Source organism: Mixophyes fleayi, chromosome 4 (assembly GCF_038048845.1).
Source record: "Mixophyes fleayi isolate aMixFle1 chromosome 4, aMixFle1.hap1, whole genome shotgun sequence".
Classification (NCBI taxonomy): domain Eukaryota; kingdom Metazoa; phylum Chordata; class Amphibia; order Anura; family Limnodynastidae; genus Mixophyes; species Mixophyes fleayi.
The window spans coordinates 167,119,829-167,142,011 of NC_134405.1; the positions used below are offsets into that span (position 1 = coordinate 167,119,829).

General features: G+C 40.5%; 1 protein-coding gene across 2 annotated transcripts in view; it reads left to right on the top strand.

The window, feature by feature from the left end:
* The window catches only part of BCAP29 (B cell receptor associated protein 29), a 53,319-nt gene extending 35,080 nt beyond the window's left edge, over positions 1-18,239 (top strand). For both annotated transcript variants that reach the window (XM_075208809.1, XM_075208810.1), the window contains exons 7-8: positions 5,880-5,980; positions 15,415-18,239. In XM_075208809.1, coding sequence (XP_075064910.1) covers positions 5,880-5,980; positions 15,415-15,450 — 137 coding nt within the window. In that variant the 3' untranslated portion in view covers positions 15,451-18,239. The remainder of the gene's footprint in view (positions 1-5,879; positions 5,981-15,414) is intronic.
* The last annotated feature ends 3,944 nt before the right edge of the window (positions 18,240-22,183 follow it).

Consider the following 22,183-nt stretch of genomic DNA (forward strand, 5'->3'; position numbering starts at 1 on the left):
CAAACGGTCTCTGAAAAATCAGAGCCGCTTAACAACCAGTGTGTCCCACATAATGAAAGTTCTCATGGCTCTTAGGAACACACAGTAACTTTAAGATCAATGACCTATCCACTCTTACACATGCTGGGAATTGATTACTGCTGGATCCTAACTTTAGCCAGTCTATACCTATCCGGTAAGAGGCGACCACCTCAGATGCTACATTGTTTTCAGGCAAGCCAATAGAATACCGGCTCAGGTAATTTTCCGAATCTTGATACCCACTCATTGTGCGATGGGTTGTTAAATCTTGCCGGAAAATTACTGCAATTGGCCTGTGTGAGCGATCTTATTTTGACCACACTAGCATACCTTAGTTACACTGGAAGTGATTAGGCTGCAGAGCTCGCCCATTGAGCAGCCAGATCTTGTCCATTCTGTTCAACTTGTGGGCTGGCTTTAGTCCCTGTCATACTATATAAGCTCTATATCATCATAAACCATTAATATGATATTTTTGTGAACATCATAGGGGAGTGTGCATTCATATGCTCAGAGAAAACAAAAGATTGTATAGAAGATTGACACAGCAGCAGCATCTTGCAAAGCAGAGTCCTGGGAATGTATTATTAATACAAGATCACTTTCATATAAAGTTTTTCCAGATAAAAATACAGGAGTGCTACAACTAATAACACATAAAAAGATAATCTTTTAATTATGGAAGACTATTCGAAATATAGAATTCATTTTTAAATATTTATATACTTTATGTCCTAACAATGAGATTGTTTTTAAATTGGCTTGTTTATTATGAATATGTGCTACTTAAAATTTCATACATATGTTCTACAAGATCAATGATGAAAATGTTTCATTTGTTTGAAAAATGTAGTTCTGACAAATTGCTAGTAAGACCACTTTCATACTGCCGCCCCGGCAATATCCTGGGTTGTTAACCCGGGATATTGCCGGGGCACAGGGCAGTATAGATAAGAAGATTCCCGGGTCGGGCGGGTTCATACTGCACCTGCCCGACCCGAAATTTTAGTACCCAGAGGTCCCCCTGACAGCCGGCAACGCACCGAAGACACCGCTGGCTAAAAATAAGTAAAGTAAACATTTGTTATGTATTTTTTATTAATTAAAATAATTTTTTTTACATTCACATTTTTTTTTTTCAGTATGAATGGTGAGACCCGGGAATTACCCCTCGCAAAATCCCGGGTCTAAGTCCCGGGATTTTAGACCTGGGATTTTGGGGTTGGACTATTCATACTGCACCAAGACCCGGGTTTTTCAGCGTGCCCCTGCAAAAACCCGGGTTTTTGGTGCAGTATGAATGGGGTATATATAAAAAAGGAAAGGGCGCAATGAACAAGAAAAATAAAAAACGTATAGACAACAAAATGTAAAACCAACAAAAATGTTTATAACTCCTTTGAAAATGTAAGTGGAAGTATCGCGGGATAGTATACCGGATAGCGTGGGGAGGGGAGAGCAAATAAAACTAATTCTTACCCTAGAATTCCCTATGTATGCTGGCAATCCTCGGCAAGCTGTCCAGGTAAAACGGTGAGTCTCCCCTCCCCGCGCTATCCTGTATACTATCCCGCGATACTTCCACTTACATTTTCAAAGGAGTTATAAACATTTTTGTTGGTTTTACATTTTGTTGTCTATACGTTTTTTATTTTTCTTGTTCATTGCGCCCTTTCCTTTTTTATATATATTGCCGATTGTACTATAGGGGCTGCATATTAGATGAGCGCTTACCTCTGTTTTTAATGAATGGGGTATAATTTAGTTGTTTGTAGTGTTGCTCAGCCCTTTCCTTATCATGTACTTCAATTTTGTCTATAAATGTTGCCAAGCGCCCTTATATTTGTAAATGTTTACCAAGTAAGGCTAGGTACACACTGGAGGTTTTTTGACAACTATAGGACCAATCACCAGATAAACGACTGTTCAGCCAAATATCGCATTAGTGTGTATACTTACACTGATGAATGATGGTCGTTCCAACGTACAGATTCATTTCATTTGAACGCTTGTTCTGTTTAATAATCTGGTTCCAATCGCCTTCCAATCCTGCAGTGCATGTGAGTGTGCATGCACTCTGTAGAACTGGAGCGACAATTCAGCATCCAGCACCCAATCTCTGGCACTGTTACAGTGACAGCCCCTGTCTTACCCAGTCCCCTGCACAGACCAGAGGGATCAGTGACACTTACCCGCTATAAGGTGATCTATTTTTAGCTGTCTCTCCTTCTTAAATTTCACAAGTGCTATTAATTACTTTGTTGAAACCACCTAACAGATCAGTGTAATCTCCTGTTTGCAGCATCTTGTATCATCTAATATCTCTTTTTCTGCCACCGAGGGACTTCAGTGCCCACTGTCTTGTCCCTCCTTCCCCCTTTGGCTGCTGATGCACTCCACTTGTCGTCCTGTCTCCTCCCCCCTGTCTCCTTCCCTGTAGGCTATTACTTAGATGATGGAAAGGGCTGAGGGGACAGCTCCATGCTTGCTACCCTGTGTTCCCAGCAAGAGGCGCTATCTGCCTCAGTTGGGATCACTGCCTCTGCCGGCTACCTGGCATTTGTATTATTGCACGGATAGATTGTGATACATGTTACTGCTGCAGACATGTCGTCTCTCATAAGGGCTGCAACTCTCTTTGGCATGCGATCATTACCCGGATCATGGCATCTTCCCCTCCCGATCATTCCTTACTAATGATCAGCACCCATTTCTAGACTCCCAGCATTAGTAGATCGCCCCCCAGTACCTCTTTTTCTTCTCTTCGCCGAGCATAAATGAATTGCTCATTAGGATGGCAAGAATCCTGACTTCCGCCACACTCCTAATGTTACAAAATGTATAACATATTTTCTAATATGGAAAATACACGCAAATATTTACATACATATAGCCTGCAAAGCACGTATACGCTTGCACAGCTGGCGTCAATGTTCTATTCATGAACCATGTATGAATTAGATGCGCACATTGTGGTATGAAAGTAATTTGCAGATGTGCTTAAATTTTATTATTAATGCTACAACTTAAACACTTGGATTCAGTGGATTAGCCCTTAAGTTACAAGGTGTCATACAGATGCACGCTCAAACAATTATTACTATAAACTAGTAATATACGAGTCTATTCTGTGATTAACTTAAAAAGATTATAAAACGATTTGTACTGCAAGACATATATTAAACAGTAAACAGAGGATTACAACACTTATTATGTACTGATACTTGAAAAGACCCGTACCATTATTAATATATGGCTATATTATAATAGAGAGCTGTCAAATAAACCCAGCAATTAGTCCGGCAGGCTGAAAGTGATTGTATCCTGGTATGTAAATGTGGGATAATGAAAGACTGAACGGCAGGAGCTTTGATCATTAATTCATCAAACAGCCACATAGATATTGTAGCACTCGACATATCCAGATGGACACATCTCAATTTTCATTTTGAACCTGATTGTGTAGTATATGCAGAAAGCCTTTGTATGAGTAGATGCCATTGTGGGGATATTTGATTACTGTTGTTGAATAAATGATTAAATTGCCTATTTCAAGAGCAATGGGGCAAATAGAAAGAATTTGTAATACAGTTAATAATATGCCAATGTGTAATATAAAAGCATCACATCTTTGATGCCAGGAGTAAATGAATTAAGACCTGAGTGTCAGCTCTCTTTCACCTCCGGCTACTCACTGACTTGCCTTGCCTTGCCTTTGAAGCCGATGGTTATGACAGATAAAGAGCATAGATCTGACAGTAATCAGGTATAGTGTGTACACACAAATTGGCATGCTGATCGGGATTTTTTTTTTTTGTCTGTTGTTTGTAAATCACTAATTGTTTGAAGATTCCTGTAGTGTGTACCTAGCCTAACGTGATTTTCTTTGTACATGTGTTATCCTTATACAGCACATGGTTATTTTATTTAAATTTAACATGTAGGATGATCTTGAGTGTAGCTCAGTTATCACATTCCATTTATGGTAATTGTACACATAATAACAGCTTATGAAATAGCGTGAAATTAAATACTTGCAGGGTATTAGCATAACTGATAGCAAGCTCAAACTCCCTATCTCTTTCCCTGACTTTGGGCTAATTTTGAATGAAGATTAGTGTTAAGCTTAGGATATGGGGAATTTTAGGCTTAGTCTGTGTGTTGGATGCTAGATTGTAGTGAAGCTGAAGGTTGGGAGAGTAAGGCTGGGTACACACTGGTGGTTTTTCAGCCAATTATCGGGCCAATCATCTGATAAACAACTGTTCGGCCAGATATCGCATTAGTGTGTATAAACTATGAACGACAGTCGTTCCAAAGTACTGATTGTCGCTTCATTTGGTTGGTCGTACTGTTTAATAATCTAGTTCCAATCACCTTCCGATCATGCAGTGTATGTGAGTGTGAATGCACTGGAGCGACAATTTAGCACTCAGCACCCAGTCTCTGGCACTGTCACAGTGACAGCCTCTGTGTTACGAGGGATCAGTGACACTTAACTGCTATAAGGAATCACATCTCTATCCTGGCTCCAAATACATGAATGCAACGTGCACTTTCGGGACACTGTTGTCATGAAAGTGCACGGTCTCCTTCCCTGAAAAAGTGACATCCCTGTACACAGCAGGATACAGAGACACCAGAGCTGGTAATTGCCCCCCACCACAGAATCTCTGGCATTGTCACCCGGTCCACTGTTCAGAGCAGGTACCGGAGGGGGGGGGGGGGGGGGGGTTACCTGTGTGGGGACCCAGTACTTGCTCACCTGAACTGAGTGACAGCCCCCTTTGTGTTACCCAACTAGCCGTCTATACAGGGCAGGTAACAAAGGGGAAGGGGGGTTACCTGTGTGGAGACCCAGCCCTCTTTCCCGAACTGAGTAACAGCCCCTGTGTATCCCCCCTGTGTTACCCGACCAGCCCCGTGTACAGAGCAGGTACTGGGGTTATATTATCTGTGACAGCATTTGGTCTCCCTGCATTGATAGAGTAGGATGATTGGGCAGGACACACAGCTGTTATCAGAGCAGCAGAGCTGGTAATAATATCCAGCACCGAATCCCAGACACTGTTACCCAGTTCCCCTTGTAGAGCGCAGGTATGGGGGTAGGGGATATTACCTGTACGGTGACCCAACACTCCGCACTGCATCATCTTGTATCATTTGTATGAGTAGATATCAGTGTGATTTTAAAAAATGGATGATAACCGCATTTGGAGATATTTGATTACTTTTTTTGTATAAATTATTAAGTTGCCTATTTCAAGAACAATGGGACAAATAGAACAAATTTGTACTACAACTAATAACTTCCAAATGTGTGCAAACGTGTTAATTTAGACTGTAAGCTCCAATGGGGCAGGGACTGATGTGAATGAGTTCTCTGTACAGCGCTGCGGAATCAGTGGCGCTATATAAATAAATGGTGATGATGATGATGATGAATGTAAAAACATCACATCTTTGAGGCCAGGAGTAAATTAAGACCTGAGTGTCGGCTCTCCTTCACATCCGGCTACCCACTGACTTGCCTTCCCTTTGCAGCCAATGGCTATGACAGATGAAGAGCACAGATCTGACAGTAATTGGGTATAGTGTGTACACATAAATCAGCATACTGATTTTTGTCTGTTGTTGGTAAATCGCTAATCGTTTGAAGTTTCCTGTAGTGTGTACCTAGCCTAATTGTTCACAATCCTCTCATTTGAGAGCAACTACAGGTGAGCAGTTGTCTTTTATAATGCACAATATTGTAGATAAGTGTTTGTTCTAACAGATGTACTTTCAAGACCTTCAGATTTATCTGTTTTTCACTTTATTTAACTGTAATACTTGATTGGTGTATTCTTATATTCCAGCTCTCTCCAAATCCCAAGCAGAGGTCATTGCTCTAAAGAAGCAGACTGAAGGTCTTACAAGAGAATATGATCGCTTACTCAGTGAACATGAGAAACTACAGGTCTGTACCTTACTTTTCTTTTCCATGTTTTCCGGGTGAGTGTGTAATTATTACATACATTTACAAGTTATCTGTCTGAAAGTGATTGCTGTCAATATCTTCATAACTGTGTGTGTGTATGTATGTGTGTGTATGTATGTGTGTGTGTATATATATATATATATATATATATATATATATATATATATATATATATATATATATATATATATATATATATATATATATATAGACATACATATATGTGTGTGTGAGACCCCTAATTACCTGGATTTCTGCATATATTGGCCATAAAATGTGATCTGATCTTCAAGTCACAACAGTGGATCAACACAGTCTGCTTAACCTAATAACACACAAACAATGATGTCTTTATTGAACACACCGTGTAATCATTCACAGTGCAGGGTGGAAAAAGTATGTGATTGCTTGGATTTAATAACTAGTTGACCCTCCTTTGGTGGAATTAATCTCAACCAAAGGTTTCCTGTAGCTGCAGATCAGACCTGCACAATGGTAAGGAGGAATGTAAGACCATTCCTCCTTACAGTTCAGCAATATTCTGGGGATGTCTGGTGTGAACCGCTTTCTTTGGGTCATGCCACAGCATCTCAAATGGGATTCTGAATGGCCCACTCCAGGAGGTAAGGCTATCAAGCTGCGAGTTTCCAGAGGGTTTGAAAGTGGAGATGGTGTCTATAGCAACCAATTAGATTCTAGCTATCATTTTGTAGACTGTTCTAAATAAATGATAGCTAGAATGTGATTGGTTACTTTAGGCAACATCTCCACTTTTCAAACCTGCCGGAAACTCACAGCTTGATACATTTACCTCCAGAACCCTAATTTTCTTCTGTTGAAGCCATTCAGTTGATTTACTTCTGTGTGTTGGGTGGTTGTCCTGTTGCGTCACCAACTTCTGTTGAGCTTCAGTTGGTAGACAGCTAGCCTTATATTCTCCTGCAAAGTGTTTTCATAAACTTTGGAATTCATTTTCTTGTCAATGAGAACAAACGGTCCAGGTCCTGAGGCAACATAGTCGCTCAAACAATGATGCTCCCTCCACCATACTTTACAGTTGGGATGAAAGTTTGATGCTGGTGTGATGAGCCTTTTTTGTCCACACATAGTATTGTGTGTTCCTTCCAAACAGCTCAACTAAGTTATTAGCCTATTGGCTTAAATACTTTTTACAACCTAAAATTTGAATGCTAAAAATATGAACATGAAAAGTACTATGATTTGTGTGTTATTCTTTAAAGCAGACTGTTTGTCTATCGTTGTGAATTAGATGAAGATCAGTTCACATTTTATGACCAATTTATTCAGAAATTCATGTAATTGCAAAGGGTTCACATATGTTTTCTTGCTACAGTATATATCTCCTCATATCTGTCAGCTTAAACAACGACTATATGTGCTGTTACATTTATTGATATAGAAATGGCATCATGTTGTTATTAAAGCTGCAATCCCACAGCTCATTTTTGTTTTATTTTGGGTTATTAATGTAAACATCAAGTTGTGTACCTGTGTAACATGTACAGTCAAGTCAATAAATATTAGGACATCGACACAATTCTCATATTTTGGGCTCTATACACCACCACAATGGATTTGAAATGAAACAAACAAGATGTGCTTTAACTGCATACTTTCAGCTTTAATTTGAGGGAATTTACATCCAAATCAGGTGAACAGTGTAAGAATTACAACGGTTTCTATATGTGCTTCACACTTTTTAAGGGACCAAAAGTAATGGGACAAACTAAACAATCCTACATCAAACTTCCATTTTTTAATACTTTGTTGCAAATCCTTTGCAGTCAATTACAGCCTGAAGTCTGGAAGGCATAGACATCACCAGACGCTGGGTTTTATCCCTGGTGATGCTCTGCCAGGTCTCTACTGCAAATGTCATTCATTCCTGCTTGTTCTTGGGGCATTTTCCCGTCAGTTTTGTCTTCAGCAAGTGAAATGCATGCTCAATCGGATTCAGGTCTGGTGATTGACTTGGCCATTGCATAAAATTACATTTGTTAGCCCTAAAAAATTATTTGGTTGTTTTTGCAGTATGCTTCAGGTCATTGTCCATCTCCACTGATTTTTAAGCCTAATGATGGCTTGCTTCACTGATAGTGACAGCTCTTTGGATCTCATATTGAGAGTCGACAGCAACAGATTCCAAATGCAAATGTCACACCTAGAATCAACTCCAGACCTTTCACCTGCTTAATTGATGATGAAATAACACGGGAATAGCCCACACATGTCCATGAAATAGCTTTTGAGTCGATTGTCCCATTACTTTGGGTCCCTTAAAAAGTGGGAGGCGCATATAGAAACCGTTGTAATTCCTACACCGGTCACCTGATTTGGATGTAAATACCCACAAATTAAAGCTGAAAGTCTGCAGTTAAAAAACATCTTCTTAGTTTAATTTCAAATCCATTGTGGTGGTGTATAGAGCCCAAAATATAAGAATTGTGGCGATGTCCCAATATTTATGGACTTGACTGTATGCCATTTTTAATTTTCCTAGAATTTCCTTGTGTAACTCTGTCTTCCGTTTGCTAAATCTCTCTGTGGGTGAGCAAACTTGTATGGCTGCCATGCTTGGCACAGTGTCTCCACTAGAATGCATTTGTATTTCAGCAATCATACTTGTTTCCAAAGAGAGGGTCACCTGATTTGCATCAGAGTCCACCTTCCATGTGTATGATGGCAATGGAAGGGGAGGGGATTGTATTGTGAGTATGCATGTGTGGTGGCCTAGTCTGATGGGATTTTCTTCCCTTACCTTGTCCTCCAGACACGATTCAGGTTCTTTTTTTATTCGGACATCCGGTGGTCAGGAGATAAATACTTCAATGAAAGGGACAAGGATTGGTCAAATAACTTGGGTTTATTAATAATGCGGTAAAGATAATTTTGGTAAGCCACCGCGCCACTGACCCCTTCAACTCAATGGTAATGACAAAATATTAATTTGATCAACATAGAGCACAATAGCATTTAACATATAATATACAATAAATCAATTTTCAGGTAAATCACTTAACATTAAGAAATTAAATTAACAAATTAAAAACATATAGATACACCCCAGGGTACTCAGATTTTGGGGCACCACATTCACCCCCGCTTTTTCAGGTGCGTGTCCTCACGCATTAAGACATAAAGGTGGTTGTTCTTCGGGCCGTGCAAACCATGCAGGCCTTACACCAATCTTCGGTGTCTTGGCGCAAGTTATGCCAGTAAAATCTGTTCTGCAGGGTAGTTTCGGTCTTCTTACTCCCAAAGTGCCCTGATTCGTCATGGTAGGCTTGCAGCACTGTGTCTATTGCAACTCTGGGTAGGAGGATTTGTTCCTTGGCCAGGTGCATCTTTGGGTCGATACATCTGCGATACACCAGTTCCCCACGGATTACTAGTCGATCCCGCTGTCTCCATAGTCGTAGAAATTCTGCGGGAGCCACGTCTCTCTCAACCGGGGATAGTTCGCGTCGGGCTATCAGGTAAGTCTTCACCCGTTGGATGTGTGGGCACCCTTGTTGCCATTTGGTCCATTCTTCGTGGCCCACTGGGTCTGACCTCGTCATGTCCCCGACGTCCATTACATTCTGAATGGGGGCCTGCGCAGGACCCCGGAAGACCGGGATCTCATCCTGGTCTCTGGCATCGCTTTCGAACTCCTCTTCTTCGGGTAGCGGCAACCTGGACAACGCATCAGCGTTTATGTTGCTGCGCCCGCTCCAATATTCGACTGTATAGCGGTAGTTGGCGAGCCTAGAGGCCCAGCGTTGTTCTAATGCTCCTAGGCGGGCGGTATCCTGGTGAGCCATGGGGTTGCAGTCCGTCACCGCGACGAAGGGGGTGGCCGCCAGATAGTCCCGGAATTTTTCAGTCACCGCCCACACCAGGGCCAGAAATTCTAACTTGAACGCACTGTAATTAGCGTTGTTTCGTTCGGTCTTTTTCAGGCTACGGCTGGCATAGGCAATCACGCGTTCTTGCCCTCCTTGCACTTGGGCCAGTACCGCCCCCAGTCCCTGCTTGCTGGCGTCCGTGTACAACTTGAAGGGGATGCTATAATCCGGGTATGCCAGGAGTGGGGCTTCTGTGAGCACTTTTTTCAGGTGAACAGATAGCGTAGAACTTGCTGACATGCGCCAACACCAGAAATCAGAGAGAGGGGGTTAACTTTACAATGCATGAATACTTGCTACGTTTGTGGGTCTAGTTGTGGGTCTAGTCTGTGACGGTAAGAGTCCAACTGTCTCCGTCTCTACGAGATTTGCTGATTATTTAAGTCAGTGATTATTTGTTGTCTATATTGATTGTAATAAACCGCATGAAGGATTTTATACTATGAAGTCTTTTTTGTTTTTACTATGATGGAAGCGACACTCTACATCAGAGGAATGATGATATAAGACGATTCCACTCTATGATATCTACATGCTGTTTTATCGTTTTGTGTCTAGTAAGTAGATACCCTAAGGGGTTAAGAGGATTATCGATTTCACGTGGTGCCTGATCTTATTACTATCGATGCACTGTCTAGTTGTGAAGGGTGTCTATTCCTTTATGTGATTGATCTACAGATCGCTCTATGTGCTGTTTCTTTTTGTTTTCTTTCTATTTTTATGCCGCTCTATGAACTACGGGTAAACTGACTTTCATCATTGCAGAAGAATTTAAACATCTTCCACACCCAGGACACCTATCTGAAGACTTCCAGAAAGACTTTTTTGTGCTATTTGATAGGATTTATTTTTGGGTGAATCATTGTAAAGTTAACCCCCTCTCTCTGATTTCTGGTGTTGGCGCATGTCAGCAAGTTCTACGCTATCTGTTTTTCTGTTATTGGGATGGTTCGCTGTTACCTACTTTGAATTTGCTACAAGCTGTCTTCTGATTGTATCATTGTTGCGCCATTGTTGGATTTGGTATACTTTAATTTGCTACTTTCTTCAGGTGGTCAAACGAAGATTGTCGGGCGTCACTCCACTCAATCAGAATCTTGCGATTATACCCGTCCTTGGGGATCCCACGAAGGAGTTCTGTTAACGGGGTGGCCACTTTAGCAAAATCACGGACGAACCTTCGGTAATAACCGATGAAGCCGAGGAACCGGCGAACATCTTTAACGGTTCGTGGCACAGGCCATTCCAGCACCGCTCGTATTTTCTCCGGATCAGGGGAGATGCCTTTTGCGTTTACGATGTGTCCCAAGTACTGGACTTCGGCTTTCAGCAAGTGGCATTTACCTGGCTTCAGTTTCAACCCGTATCTCGCTAGTTGCTGGAAGATGTTGGATACGCTCGGGGTATGTTCGGGAGAAGGCAATAATATCGTCCAGGTACAGGAGTACGGTCTCAAAATTCCTGTGCCCCAGGCAGTGTTCCATCACTCGCTGGAATGTGGCCGGGGCATTACATACCCCGAAGGGCATTCTGTTGAACTCATATAGCCCCATGGGCATCACGAACGCCGTCTTCTCCTTATCCTCCTCTGCCATCTGCACTTGCCAATAGCCACTGGTCAAGTCAAGGGTGGAGAAGTACTTGGCCGTCTTGAGAGCTGTCAGTGACTCCTCTATGCGGGGCAACGGGTACGCGTCTTTGTGCGTTACGCTGTTGAGTTTCCGGTAATCTACACAGAAGCGCAATTGTCCGTCCTTTTTCTTTACTAGTACCATGGGCGCCGCCCAGGGGCTGTAGTTCTCCCTGATCACCCCATTGGCCCTCATGTCCTCCAGCATCTGTCGGACTGGTTGATACAGTCCTGGGGCTATTGGCCGGTGTCGCTCTTTGATGGGGCAAGCATCCCCCGTCGGGATCTGATGTCGGATCCGTTCTACTACCCCCAATTCGGATGGATTCCTGCTGAAGGCCTCGGCATTCTCTCGGACGGCCTTTAGGACTCCTTCTTTATGGTCTTCATGAGTTGCTCCATCACCAAGATGTATTTCGTCCCACCACGGGGTGCCTGGGTCACTTTTGTGGCTCTCTTCAGCCGTCGTGTGGCCCTGCTGGGCGGGCCAGGATGTATGCAACTCATCCTGGAACGTGGTCCATAAAAGGGTGGCCAATGGTTGGTGCCGATACAGCTTGACCACGTGGTTGTGTGGGTTCAGCACCCTCACTGGGACCCTCCCATTTTCCACTGCCACCAAGGCGCTGGCTACCACGACCTCTTGTCTAGCTGGGAGCAAACATGACTCAATCAGGGCTTCATATCTGCAGCCGCTGGGTCCGCAGTGGGCTTTACCCCACACAATCTTTTCTGCGTTGGGTTGGAGTTTTACGGGTTTTCCGTCCGTCAGATGGACCTTGCCGATTTCTCCCGTCTTTTGTACAAAACGCTGATGTCCTTGTAGGACCTTGATTGTCTTCTGTAAGGCCTGATGACCGGGGGAAGCCGCTTGGGTTAATTTACCCTTCAATGTCGCCACTAGCTCATCCGGGCATTTTTGTAGCACATTCATCCCCAGGATGATGGGGGCTATTTTCCCTTCACAGGGGGTGGTGATAAGACAGCCTTGTCTTGGCAACAAGGTCGCTCCGTTCTGGATGTCCGCTTCCCAATACCCTTCACATGCAATCTCAAGGCCGTTACTGGCGATCAGCTGCAGCCAGGCTGGCGGTGGTGATAACAGCTGCTCTTTGCCCCAATACTTGTGGAATGTAGGGAGCCGGATGGTCGTAATCTGCGACCCCGTTTCAAGCATAGCCAGGGTCTCCACTCCATTAATTGTAACGGGTAAAGTGGGACATTGTCCGATGAACTGGGGCCTCCAATTTCCTGGATCCGGATCTATTCCCGTGGCTCGACCCGAGATTCGGCCCTCGAATCTCGGGGTGTCGGAGTTTAAATGTTCGTTTTGGTCGCAGTTTCGTTCTATGTGTCCTATCCCATGGCACCGGCGGCATATCAGGCGCCCTTGACCATCGAATTGGTTAGTGGATCGCCATACATACTCGCGAGGTGGTTCCCACCTGCTTCGGACTGGTCTTTGTCTTTCGGGCCTCCACTTTGGTTCCCTGTAGGTGGGTACCGGTGGCCTCGCCATTTGGCGCATCTCTCGCTGGATTGCTGCCATTCCGACGGCCAGCTCCTCCATTTGCTTCTTGAGCGTTTGTATTGGGTCTTCGGTGGGATACTGACCGCTCTGTATTACCGATTCTTGGGACCCCGAAATAGTACGGTAGGGTTATGGGCATATTAGGTGTTGCTGCTGGGGCGGCCTGTTCTGGGTTTTGTGGCCCTGCCGGTTGCGCTGTTCCCCCGCCTTGTTGCTGATCCATTTTTCACTGAAGGTATTACTCTCCTGATGCACTCGGATCCTGTTCGGTTTGACGCCAAAGTTATGTGGTGGTCAAGTCTGATGGGATTTCCTTCCCTTACCTTGTCCTCCAGTCACGATTCAGGTTCTTTTTTTATTCGGACATCCGGTGGTCAGGAGATAAATACTTCAATGAAAGGGACAAGGATTGGTCAAATAACTTGGGTTTATTAATAATGCGGTAAAGATCATTTTGGTAAGCCACCGCGCCACTGACCCCTTCAACTCAATGGTAATGACAAAATATTAATTTGATCAACATAGAGCACAATAGCATTTAACATATAATATACAATAAATCAGGTAAATCACTTAACATTAACAAATTAAATTAACAAATTAAAAACCTATAGATACACCCCAGGGTACTCAGATTTTGGGGCACCACACATGTAGAGAAGAGGGGTAGTCCAAAGTGTCACTGCTCCGCTACATTATATGTAATGTGACTGTGGCTGCCATAGTAGTATCTTGGCAATTTGTAAATCATTAAACAGCTTGAGAAAAAGGTATGGAAAAAAACAGAGTAATTTAAGTTAAAACATACTTTAAACACCCTGAGAATTTTTCATTGGATTGCTTCTTTATGTAGATGAGTTACATTCAAGATGTAGATGACTTATTGAGAAGTCTCTATTTATTTAGTACAATACCATTTAAAATACTTATTTATTCAGTAACCTAGACATATATTTAAATTTTTAGGGCACAATGTATGCCATATTTCAACAGAAAAGTTTTGTGTAGTCTGCGATTGAGAATAAGTTTAGTGTTACCACAGCAAAAAGTTCTCTCTAGTCTCTGTGATGCTCCACATTCGAGCCAGACATTATGCCCTAAGGAGTCTTAAAAACGATGAAACGGGCTGCCTGTAGGTGAATATTCAGTGTCGGTACAAATATTACTATATACACAATAAATCCTTACTGAATACTCTAAGGAAGATTAGGAAAACTTACTAATTAATATCATTGTTCTAACACAGGACAGTTGGCAAATAAAAGTAGTGCTTAATTAACTCTACTGTACTGCTGGCCAATTGCCAACTTATTACCATGCCCATGGGAGTGTGATCTAAACACTGGACTTGCATATAAAAAAAAATATATTGATACAAGAACAAAGACAGTTTGCTCGTCACCGCAACACATTCTACAATCATGTCATTCATATACAGTGCTGTCAGGACAAACTGTAGAAAGTGCTGATGGATAGACAACAGGCAAAAACAATGTTTTGCTACGAGCTTACACATTACATCTAATTGAACACAACATGATTGTATTGGAATATGGTCCGAAAAAGGAAAGTGTAAGCTTTATGGAAATTATGGCTCTTTTCTTTTTTAAAATGGTCATAGGGGTGGACCGCCAATATGCAACTCTCCTGAGAGAGATACATAGTTTCATCTTACGTTAAGAACAGTCAGAGGAAAAAAGAGCAACAAAAAAAACAGTCCAATCAGCTGAGTAATATTTGAAATAGAATATTATATTGGAGATATTATTCACAGCGGTATAAGAAGGTGGGAATCTTTTGTCATGCTTAGAATTGTTCAATACATAGTGTAAATATTATTTGAGCAAGTTAATAAGTAATGCAAACTCTTCATGAAAGATATAGATCAAAAATGTCATATTTTTACAGATACCATAAATTCAAACTTTCTCAAGTTTCTCCCACCATGTTACAGTGCTGTGACCTTATTTATTGTGGTTTTAACGAAGTACACGGAATTACTGGAGCACGATAAGTGGCGTTAAATAACATTACAATATGTGTCTGTTGCTTGACATTAAACATTATTTACATCCCTGGTGAGTGTAGTGTATACATGACAATATACTGTAACTCTGTAGTGTGCCAGGAGAAATGGGGAAATTGAAAGGAAACCAAGAAATCAAAAGCGGAATTCTCATATAAAATCCTGTATACACCAATGTCACGTTAATTTTTGTCAAGTAAAGAAACTAAAATTGGGTGATACTTTTGTTATTTCTGACACAAATATTGTGTACTTTTTTAGTTTTTTTGGTCAATTAATTATTTTGCTAACTCACATTTTGCTTTTTTGTTTCTATAGAATATCACAGAAGAACATCATGATAAAGACCAGTAACTGATTGACTAATTATCCAAGTAACTGTAAGATTGTGAAAAGCTGTTCTACAATTTTGCTTTCATTTTGATAAGGGAAATTTGCTGAAAAAAGTTTGTTATGGTTTTTTCCTCTGCGGTGGTCTGCGTGCATTGTAAACTTCATGTTAATTGTTGACTTCATGTTAATATTTCGGACAATGTCTATTTTATCTCTACCAATTCAATATATTTTGTTACTGAAAATATAGTTCAAATTATCACACATTAGCAGCATTTTCAATTATCTTGTAAAATGTAATTGCTTTAGAAATAATTATCCACAGAACCTGTGTACTGTAAAGTGCAGCAGTTATCGACATTATAGACAAATAGGTTAGTCACATACATTGGTGATCTGAATAAACATTTAAAAGGCTAACTTTGGGTGAAATTAAGTGTGCTGAAAAAGAATTGTTACCTATGGTACGTCAATTTGGAGGTTTCCCAGCTGCTTCGTATTGCCTGAGCAGGATGGTCTTTTTCATTCTCAGGTGGATCTTGTTTGGGTTGTCAAAGGCTGTCCTCCTCCTCTGTTACCTTCTCATTCATGTGATTGAGAATGTTGTGGGAAGAGGGCCTTTGACAACCCACAAAAGGCCCATCTGTACAGGACTGGTAAATGCAATTTAGGATTTTATATTCACAGACCCAAAACCATGGTTTTACTTTCAAGTGGAATTAGCCTAGCCTTTAACCAACTTGCTCCCCTCAAAATAAAATAATATTATTTAAGTTCTATTTAATATATTGCCTGTGAAACTTTGTTTTACTTTTCTTTCCTATGTGTGAAATATTTAATTGTCTGTGCTGTGAACATATATTTTTGTGGTTTACCAATACCCCAAGTTTTCAGGATGAGGTTTGCACATTTAAACTCAATTTGGATGTTGGATTTTTAACAAATGTGCATAATCCTTTGTCGCAATATATAAATTTGTTAAAACACGTGTTTACATTAAGTTGCAGTAGTACCATTTAAAAGTAATCAATAGCAAATTCAAACAGGCCTTTATCCTTTCATTTGTATTTGAAAAAAGCCTTTAGGGCTCTTCCCCACATAAGAATAGACTACAATGCCACTCAGACCTTTCTTCTCTCTTCCATCTGTTCTAGTCAAAAATTCTACTTTAATAAAAGTGGGCACACATACTGAGATCTCACAATTCGCAACAACCGTTGAACTAACAACACACATACACACATACATTAAACTATAGGATTTGCTATCATGCCTGATCTATTTTGTGCACATATGGCAATTTTGATGTAAAGCAGCTGTATTGGCTCAGGAAATTTGAACAACTTCAGATTTTCCTTTCCACGCCCTTATATTGTGGTAGTGTCATACTGGTGCGTTGTGCGCCTACATATATTATCCACATGAACTGCATATATTTGCTCCTGTTGCTAGCAAAGAGATGGTATACAGCTACATTCTGTCACATATGTACTAGTATGATCTATGAATGCTGCTGGCAGTGTTCGTATCAGTGCTTAATGTTTTCATTTTTTTGAAAAATATTTTTAGAGCATTAGATGGGGAGATACTCTTTACCAAAAATGTCATACACAAATGCTGCTACTAAGGTGAAGGTCTTTCTGTGAGACTGAACAGTAAAACATAATCATTGTTTCTTTATTCTCAGTTCTTTAATGTGTGAAAAAGTATAGTATTTTTCAAGCAATACTATGAATTCCTGACTTACTGCTGTATGATTTTAATTTAATTTCAGATTTATATCATATTTGTAGTCAGACGTGTAGTTTAAATGCATAAATGGCTAATACGCTAGTATATTATTTTTGGTTTCACACCGGTGCCAAGAAATATTTGTTATGGAGCGAGCTGTGTGGAGTGTCCCCTCTGATTTTCACAATATGTAGGAATTTTTCAGTCACTTTGACTTAATTTACTGATAGCCAGTTTGCCTGGGAATGGAAATCTAATGAGATTACATAAAGATGAACACAAATTCAATTTATTCTACTCTTTCCTCCCATCTCAGTTTAGCAAATTAAGCCTCTTAAGAATCTAATATACCTACTTGCCATTGTGAACCGCAAAACTCTTAATAAAGGTTTTCTAACTGATACATAAAATAATGGTAAATGCACTTTGCTTCTGGAAATATGTAATTATTGAATGCGGCACGAAGATAACAATGGGGGTCAAGTTGCAATTGGCCTTACTATATTTAAACGCTATTCTTAGTTAGGTTCCAATGATCATTTATCGAAATGTGTTGTTGTTTGGAACGGTGCGTAGCACTCACACCACATAGTACTTATGATTTTAAGCTAAAGTGCATACTGCAGTAATGGTTCACATAGTGCACAAATGGGAGTTATGACATTTTGCTATTTTTACCTGTTTTGCATAGAAGAAATTTTTTTGGGGTAATTGTGGAAACATGTTGAGAGCTGCAAAAGATCAAATAATTTCTTTAAAAATGTGTCTAATATTGGATATTCATTTGGCTATTTATTGTAGGGACATTTAAGCTTATAATAGTTTTACTCTGTGAAAGTCACATTTATTTAATGGGACATGAACTCTCACTATTCAATAAAGAGGGGTTTCCGTAGTTTCACAGAGGTCACAGTGTTTACAAGTGTGTTTTAGCATATTTATGCAAGTTAATGTTTGAAAAAAAAATATACAAAACACTGTTTTAGTAACTGATTACAGGTCTGTTTGCTTATGCACTTGCCAAAAGAATGTATTTTTGAATGAATATCAACATCTTAATAAACCTTATTTTGCTACTGTGTAAGTGTGATGACTTTCTTTACATGTGGTCAAGACACATTCCTTTCTTGCTCTTTTTTTTTTTTTTTTTAAAAAAAGGTGTGTTTAATACAATAATAGCCCACAAATGGGACAAATAATGCTTGAATTATGAATATCAGTTTTGAAGGGCACATATTGCCCAGTGTTTGTGCCAATCAGGGGAGGTGTGACACCAATATCCCATATTCTGCACATCTGGGCTATGGGGTAGAACATTCAAGCCTGTCTGATTGTATTTTTTTTGCGAAATGTAATCACACCAAACCTTGTGCGAAAGTATATTATGGTCTTTTGAGACCAAGGTTGAAATTTTTTACCTTAATTCTAAAAGCTCATCAACCAAAGAACATCATATTGACTAATATGATGGTGGCAGCATCATGCTTTAGGGCTGCTTCTCTTCAGCTGGGACATGAGCTCAGCATAGGGTGCATAATCCATAACTACAAATATCACAATATTTTGGCACAAAACCTGCAGGCAGATCAATTTCATCTTTCAAGAGACAAGTAAGATCAAAGTATTTCGATATAGATATATATAGATAGATGTGTGTGTGTGTGTTATATATATATATATATATATATATATATATATATATATATATATATATATATATATGTCCGTCTAGTCGCTATTCAATGAAAATTGTCCAATTCGAATAGTTTGGTTCCAACTCACAAAGCGATTTAATAGCAAAAAGTAACAGAGTAACAATTAAATAAGTACAACCGATTACATATGCAGGCGCTTTGGATCCAGCATACAGTCATTCTATCCTGAAGTCTGTGTTCAAGAAGACTGTATGATAGTCCAAGAGCTCGGTTTATACACAGTTGGTGTTACATTGAAAACAGTAGAGATGATTTGGCATGTTTCCATTGGTTCAGGCTTCGGGTCAGTCTGGTATAATGCAGGACATAGGTAAGTTCAAACAAAGCCCTCCAAGGGTGGGGGTCAGCTCTCCAACAGCTGGATACGTATCATCCTGTCGAAAAGCTGGTCTATTTGCATTACACACACAATACCATTCTGATCATTAATTCCCTATCATCCATAAATCGCATATGCAAAGTGCGATCTCTTGGCTGATAGTAACGGATCTCTGAGGATAAATAGGGGATTAGAATGACACCAAACATGATATGTACCCTGTATCCTGAACCTTAGATCTCACTAAAGTGTATTTAACATTATTATATTGAACTATAAACTCTAATAAATTTGGTTATAAATGAGTGTGTGTTGGAACTATTTTAAGGTGAATTATTTACAAGTAAATGTGTACTTGTACATGTGTGTAGAAGTGTTTGCATGTGTTGTGGTTAAATACGCCCTTCCACGCCGTAGCGTGGTATTCGCATATTTTCAGACAAAGACAACAGTATTGATGGATATTAATATGAAACGACTACATTCAATTATTTGACTTCGACAGCTCCACCCTTTGATAGTGCACAAAACTATCACCTAATTATGCTTTCAATTTCAGGATTATAATGCAGTTCTTCATTGACCTTGATACATGTACTTCCCATCACCATTACAGTCTCATTTTCAGTGTTTACCTCAGTAGAACATTTTCCACACTTCAACACAGTAGGAACACATCTGACACATAAGCCAATTACTAAGATGACACCAAGTATAAGAATAAGGAGCTTACCTATACTAACAACCATTTCTTGTACCCACTCACCTAGACCTGAGAACCATCATGCTACCTTTTTTCCTATCTCGTACAGTAAAGAATTGTGGTTCTTTCAAAATTTCCCATTTTAATTGTAAGATTTCGTCCATTTTCCGGTCAATAACTTCTTTGGGGTCGTCAGTATTATTGGTAATGTATGTGCAACATTTGACACCAAATTGGGTGGCCAATGTTACACAATATCCACCAATAATGGATGTGAGCTAGTTTAAAACCAGTCTATGTTGCACTAGCTCCTTTTTATAAGCCTGTAGCTCCTTACCTTTACCTGAAAGTGTCATCATACATCTCTGTGATATTGTCTATCAATTTAGCCAGGTCTTGAATATACCTAAAATTTAAAGTTCCCCGAGCAATCCTGGTGGGATCTAATGCAACCATAATTTGGAAACCAGTGGTTTCACTAATTAACTTTGTAGCTACATGTTCTTCACCAGGAATCATATTTATTTTGCCACGATGTTCATACTGTGTGTGTATGTATGGAGGTGATGTAGTTCTATGGATGGAAACTACCCATGCCTATTGTCTCCATCTGTTCAAGACAAGTTTCGGCATGGATAACATTTTGACAATAACCTAGAGGAACTTACCCAATAAATACTCTCCTATGTTTGTTAATTTGTCCTCGTCTATTATGTCCATCACTATTCCTGGTTATTCCCAATTCTCCAGTCTCTTTACATGTGAGATATTTAGACACAGCAAAGACCGATCTAAGGAGTGCTTGGCGAAGCTTTAGACTAGGGGACCTAATGATATTATACCACCCGTCTATGGACCTCCCTCACCGTAATATGAGGGCCTCAGAGATGTTTAATGGGAATGGTACTAGTCCTACATTATTTTGTCCCTTAGGCACGTGACAGCACACCCAGCACTCAGTTTGGTTTAAGGCCTTACCCACTAGGGAAGAATAATTCTCTAGAGGATGCCAGTCCAAATCCAGATTACTATTGGACTGGCAACGCTGGATGCACTTCTCTTCAACTAGGGAGTCACAGTACTCACAGATACGATATTCCTCATACAATAGCCCCTCACACTGTCTCCGAGTTCCAGATTTAGCAGATCTTTTCATGGCCCCTGAACTGAGTTTGACAACAAGCTGTACTGATTGTTATATCAACCTTTCCTCCAACGCCACTTCATCAATATCGCTACCGGACCTTTTCTCTGTCATCTGTTCTCCATCACAAAAATAGAATGTCAAAATTCAAATTGTCCTGTGGACCTATGATCAAATGAGGTTGTCTGCCAAAAAGTATCTGAAAGGGAGACAGATTAAGAGGCGGTCTGGGAATGGTTCTGATGGTATGGAAGACTAGTGGAAATGCTTCTTGCAACGTCAATCCAGTTTCAGCCATTATCTTACTCAGTTTGTTCGTAATGGTACAGTTTAACCTTTCTACCTTACCACTGGCTTGTGGTCTGTAAGGAGTATGAAGTCTGCTATTGATTCCCATAAGTTTACACATGTTCTGAAAGATATCACTATTAAAATGAGTACCCCTATCACTTTCTATGATTCTAGGGATACAATATCTGCATACAAATTCCTGAACAATTTTCTTAGCAGTAAAAGCAGCAGTATTAGTGGCAGCTGGAAATGCCACTACCCAATTAGAAAACACATCAGTACAAACTAATACATATTTGAGATTCCTGCAAGGTGGTAATTGGATGAAGTCAATTTGTATTACCTGAAAAGGTCCGTCTGAGGAATATGGGATGGCTCAGTTGGTATTGTCTTCCCAATATTTTTCCGCAAACAAGTAAGACAAGACATTGCCTTCTTACCGGCTTGAGAAGAAAAGCCTGATGCACACCAGTATGCTCTAACCAGCTTACACATACCTTCTTTACCCAGATGAGTCAGACCATGTGCTACCTCAGCCAGGCCTGGGTAATGTGCCCTGGGAGGCACGGGCCTACCTTGTCCATCTCTCCAGAGTCCAGAGGACTCTTGACCACATCCCTTCGCCTTCCAGACCACCTTCTCCTGTAGGGAACACAAATCTTGCATTTCAATTAATTTCTGTGTGTTTGTTGTCTGGTAAACCATTTTGTCAGTTGATACATTTACAGGTAACCCTGCTGCCCATTTAGCAGCTTCATCCGCTCTGCTATTGCCGACCGACACCAGGTCTTCTTTGTATGTGTGGGCTTTTCATTTTATGACGGCTACCGCCTTAGGTAAATGTATCGCTG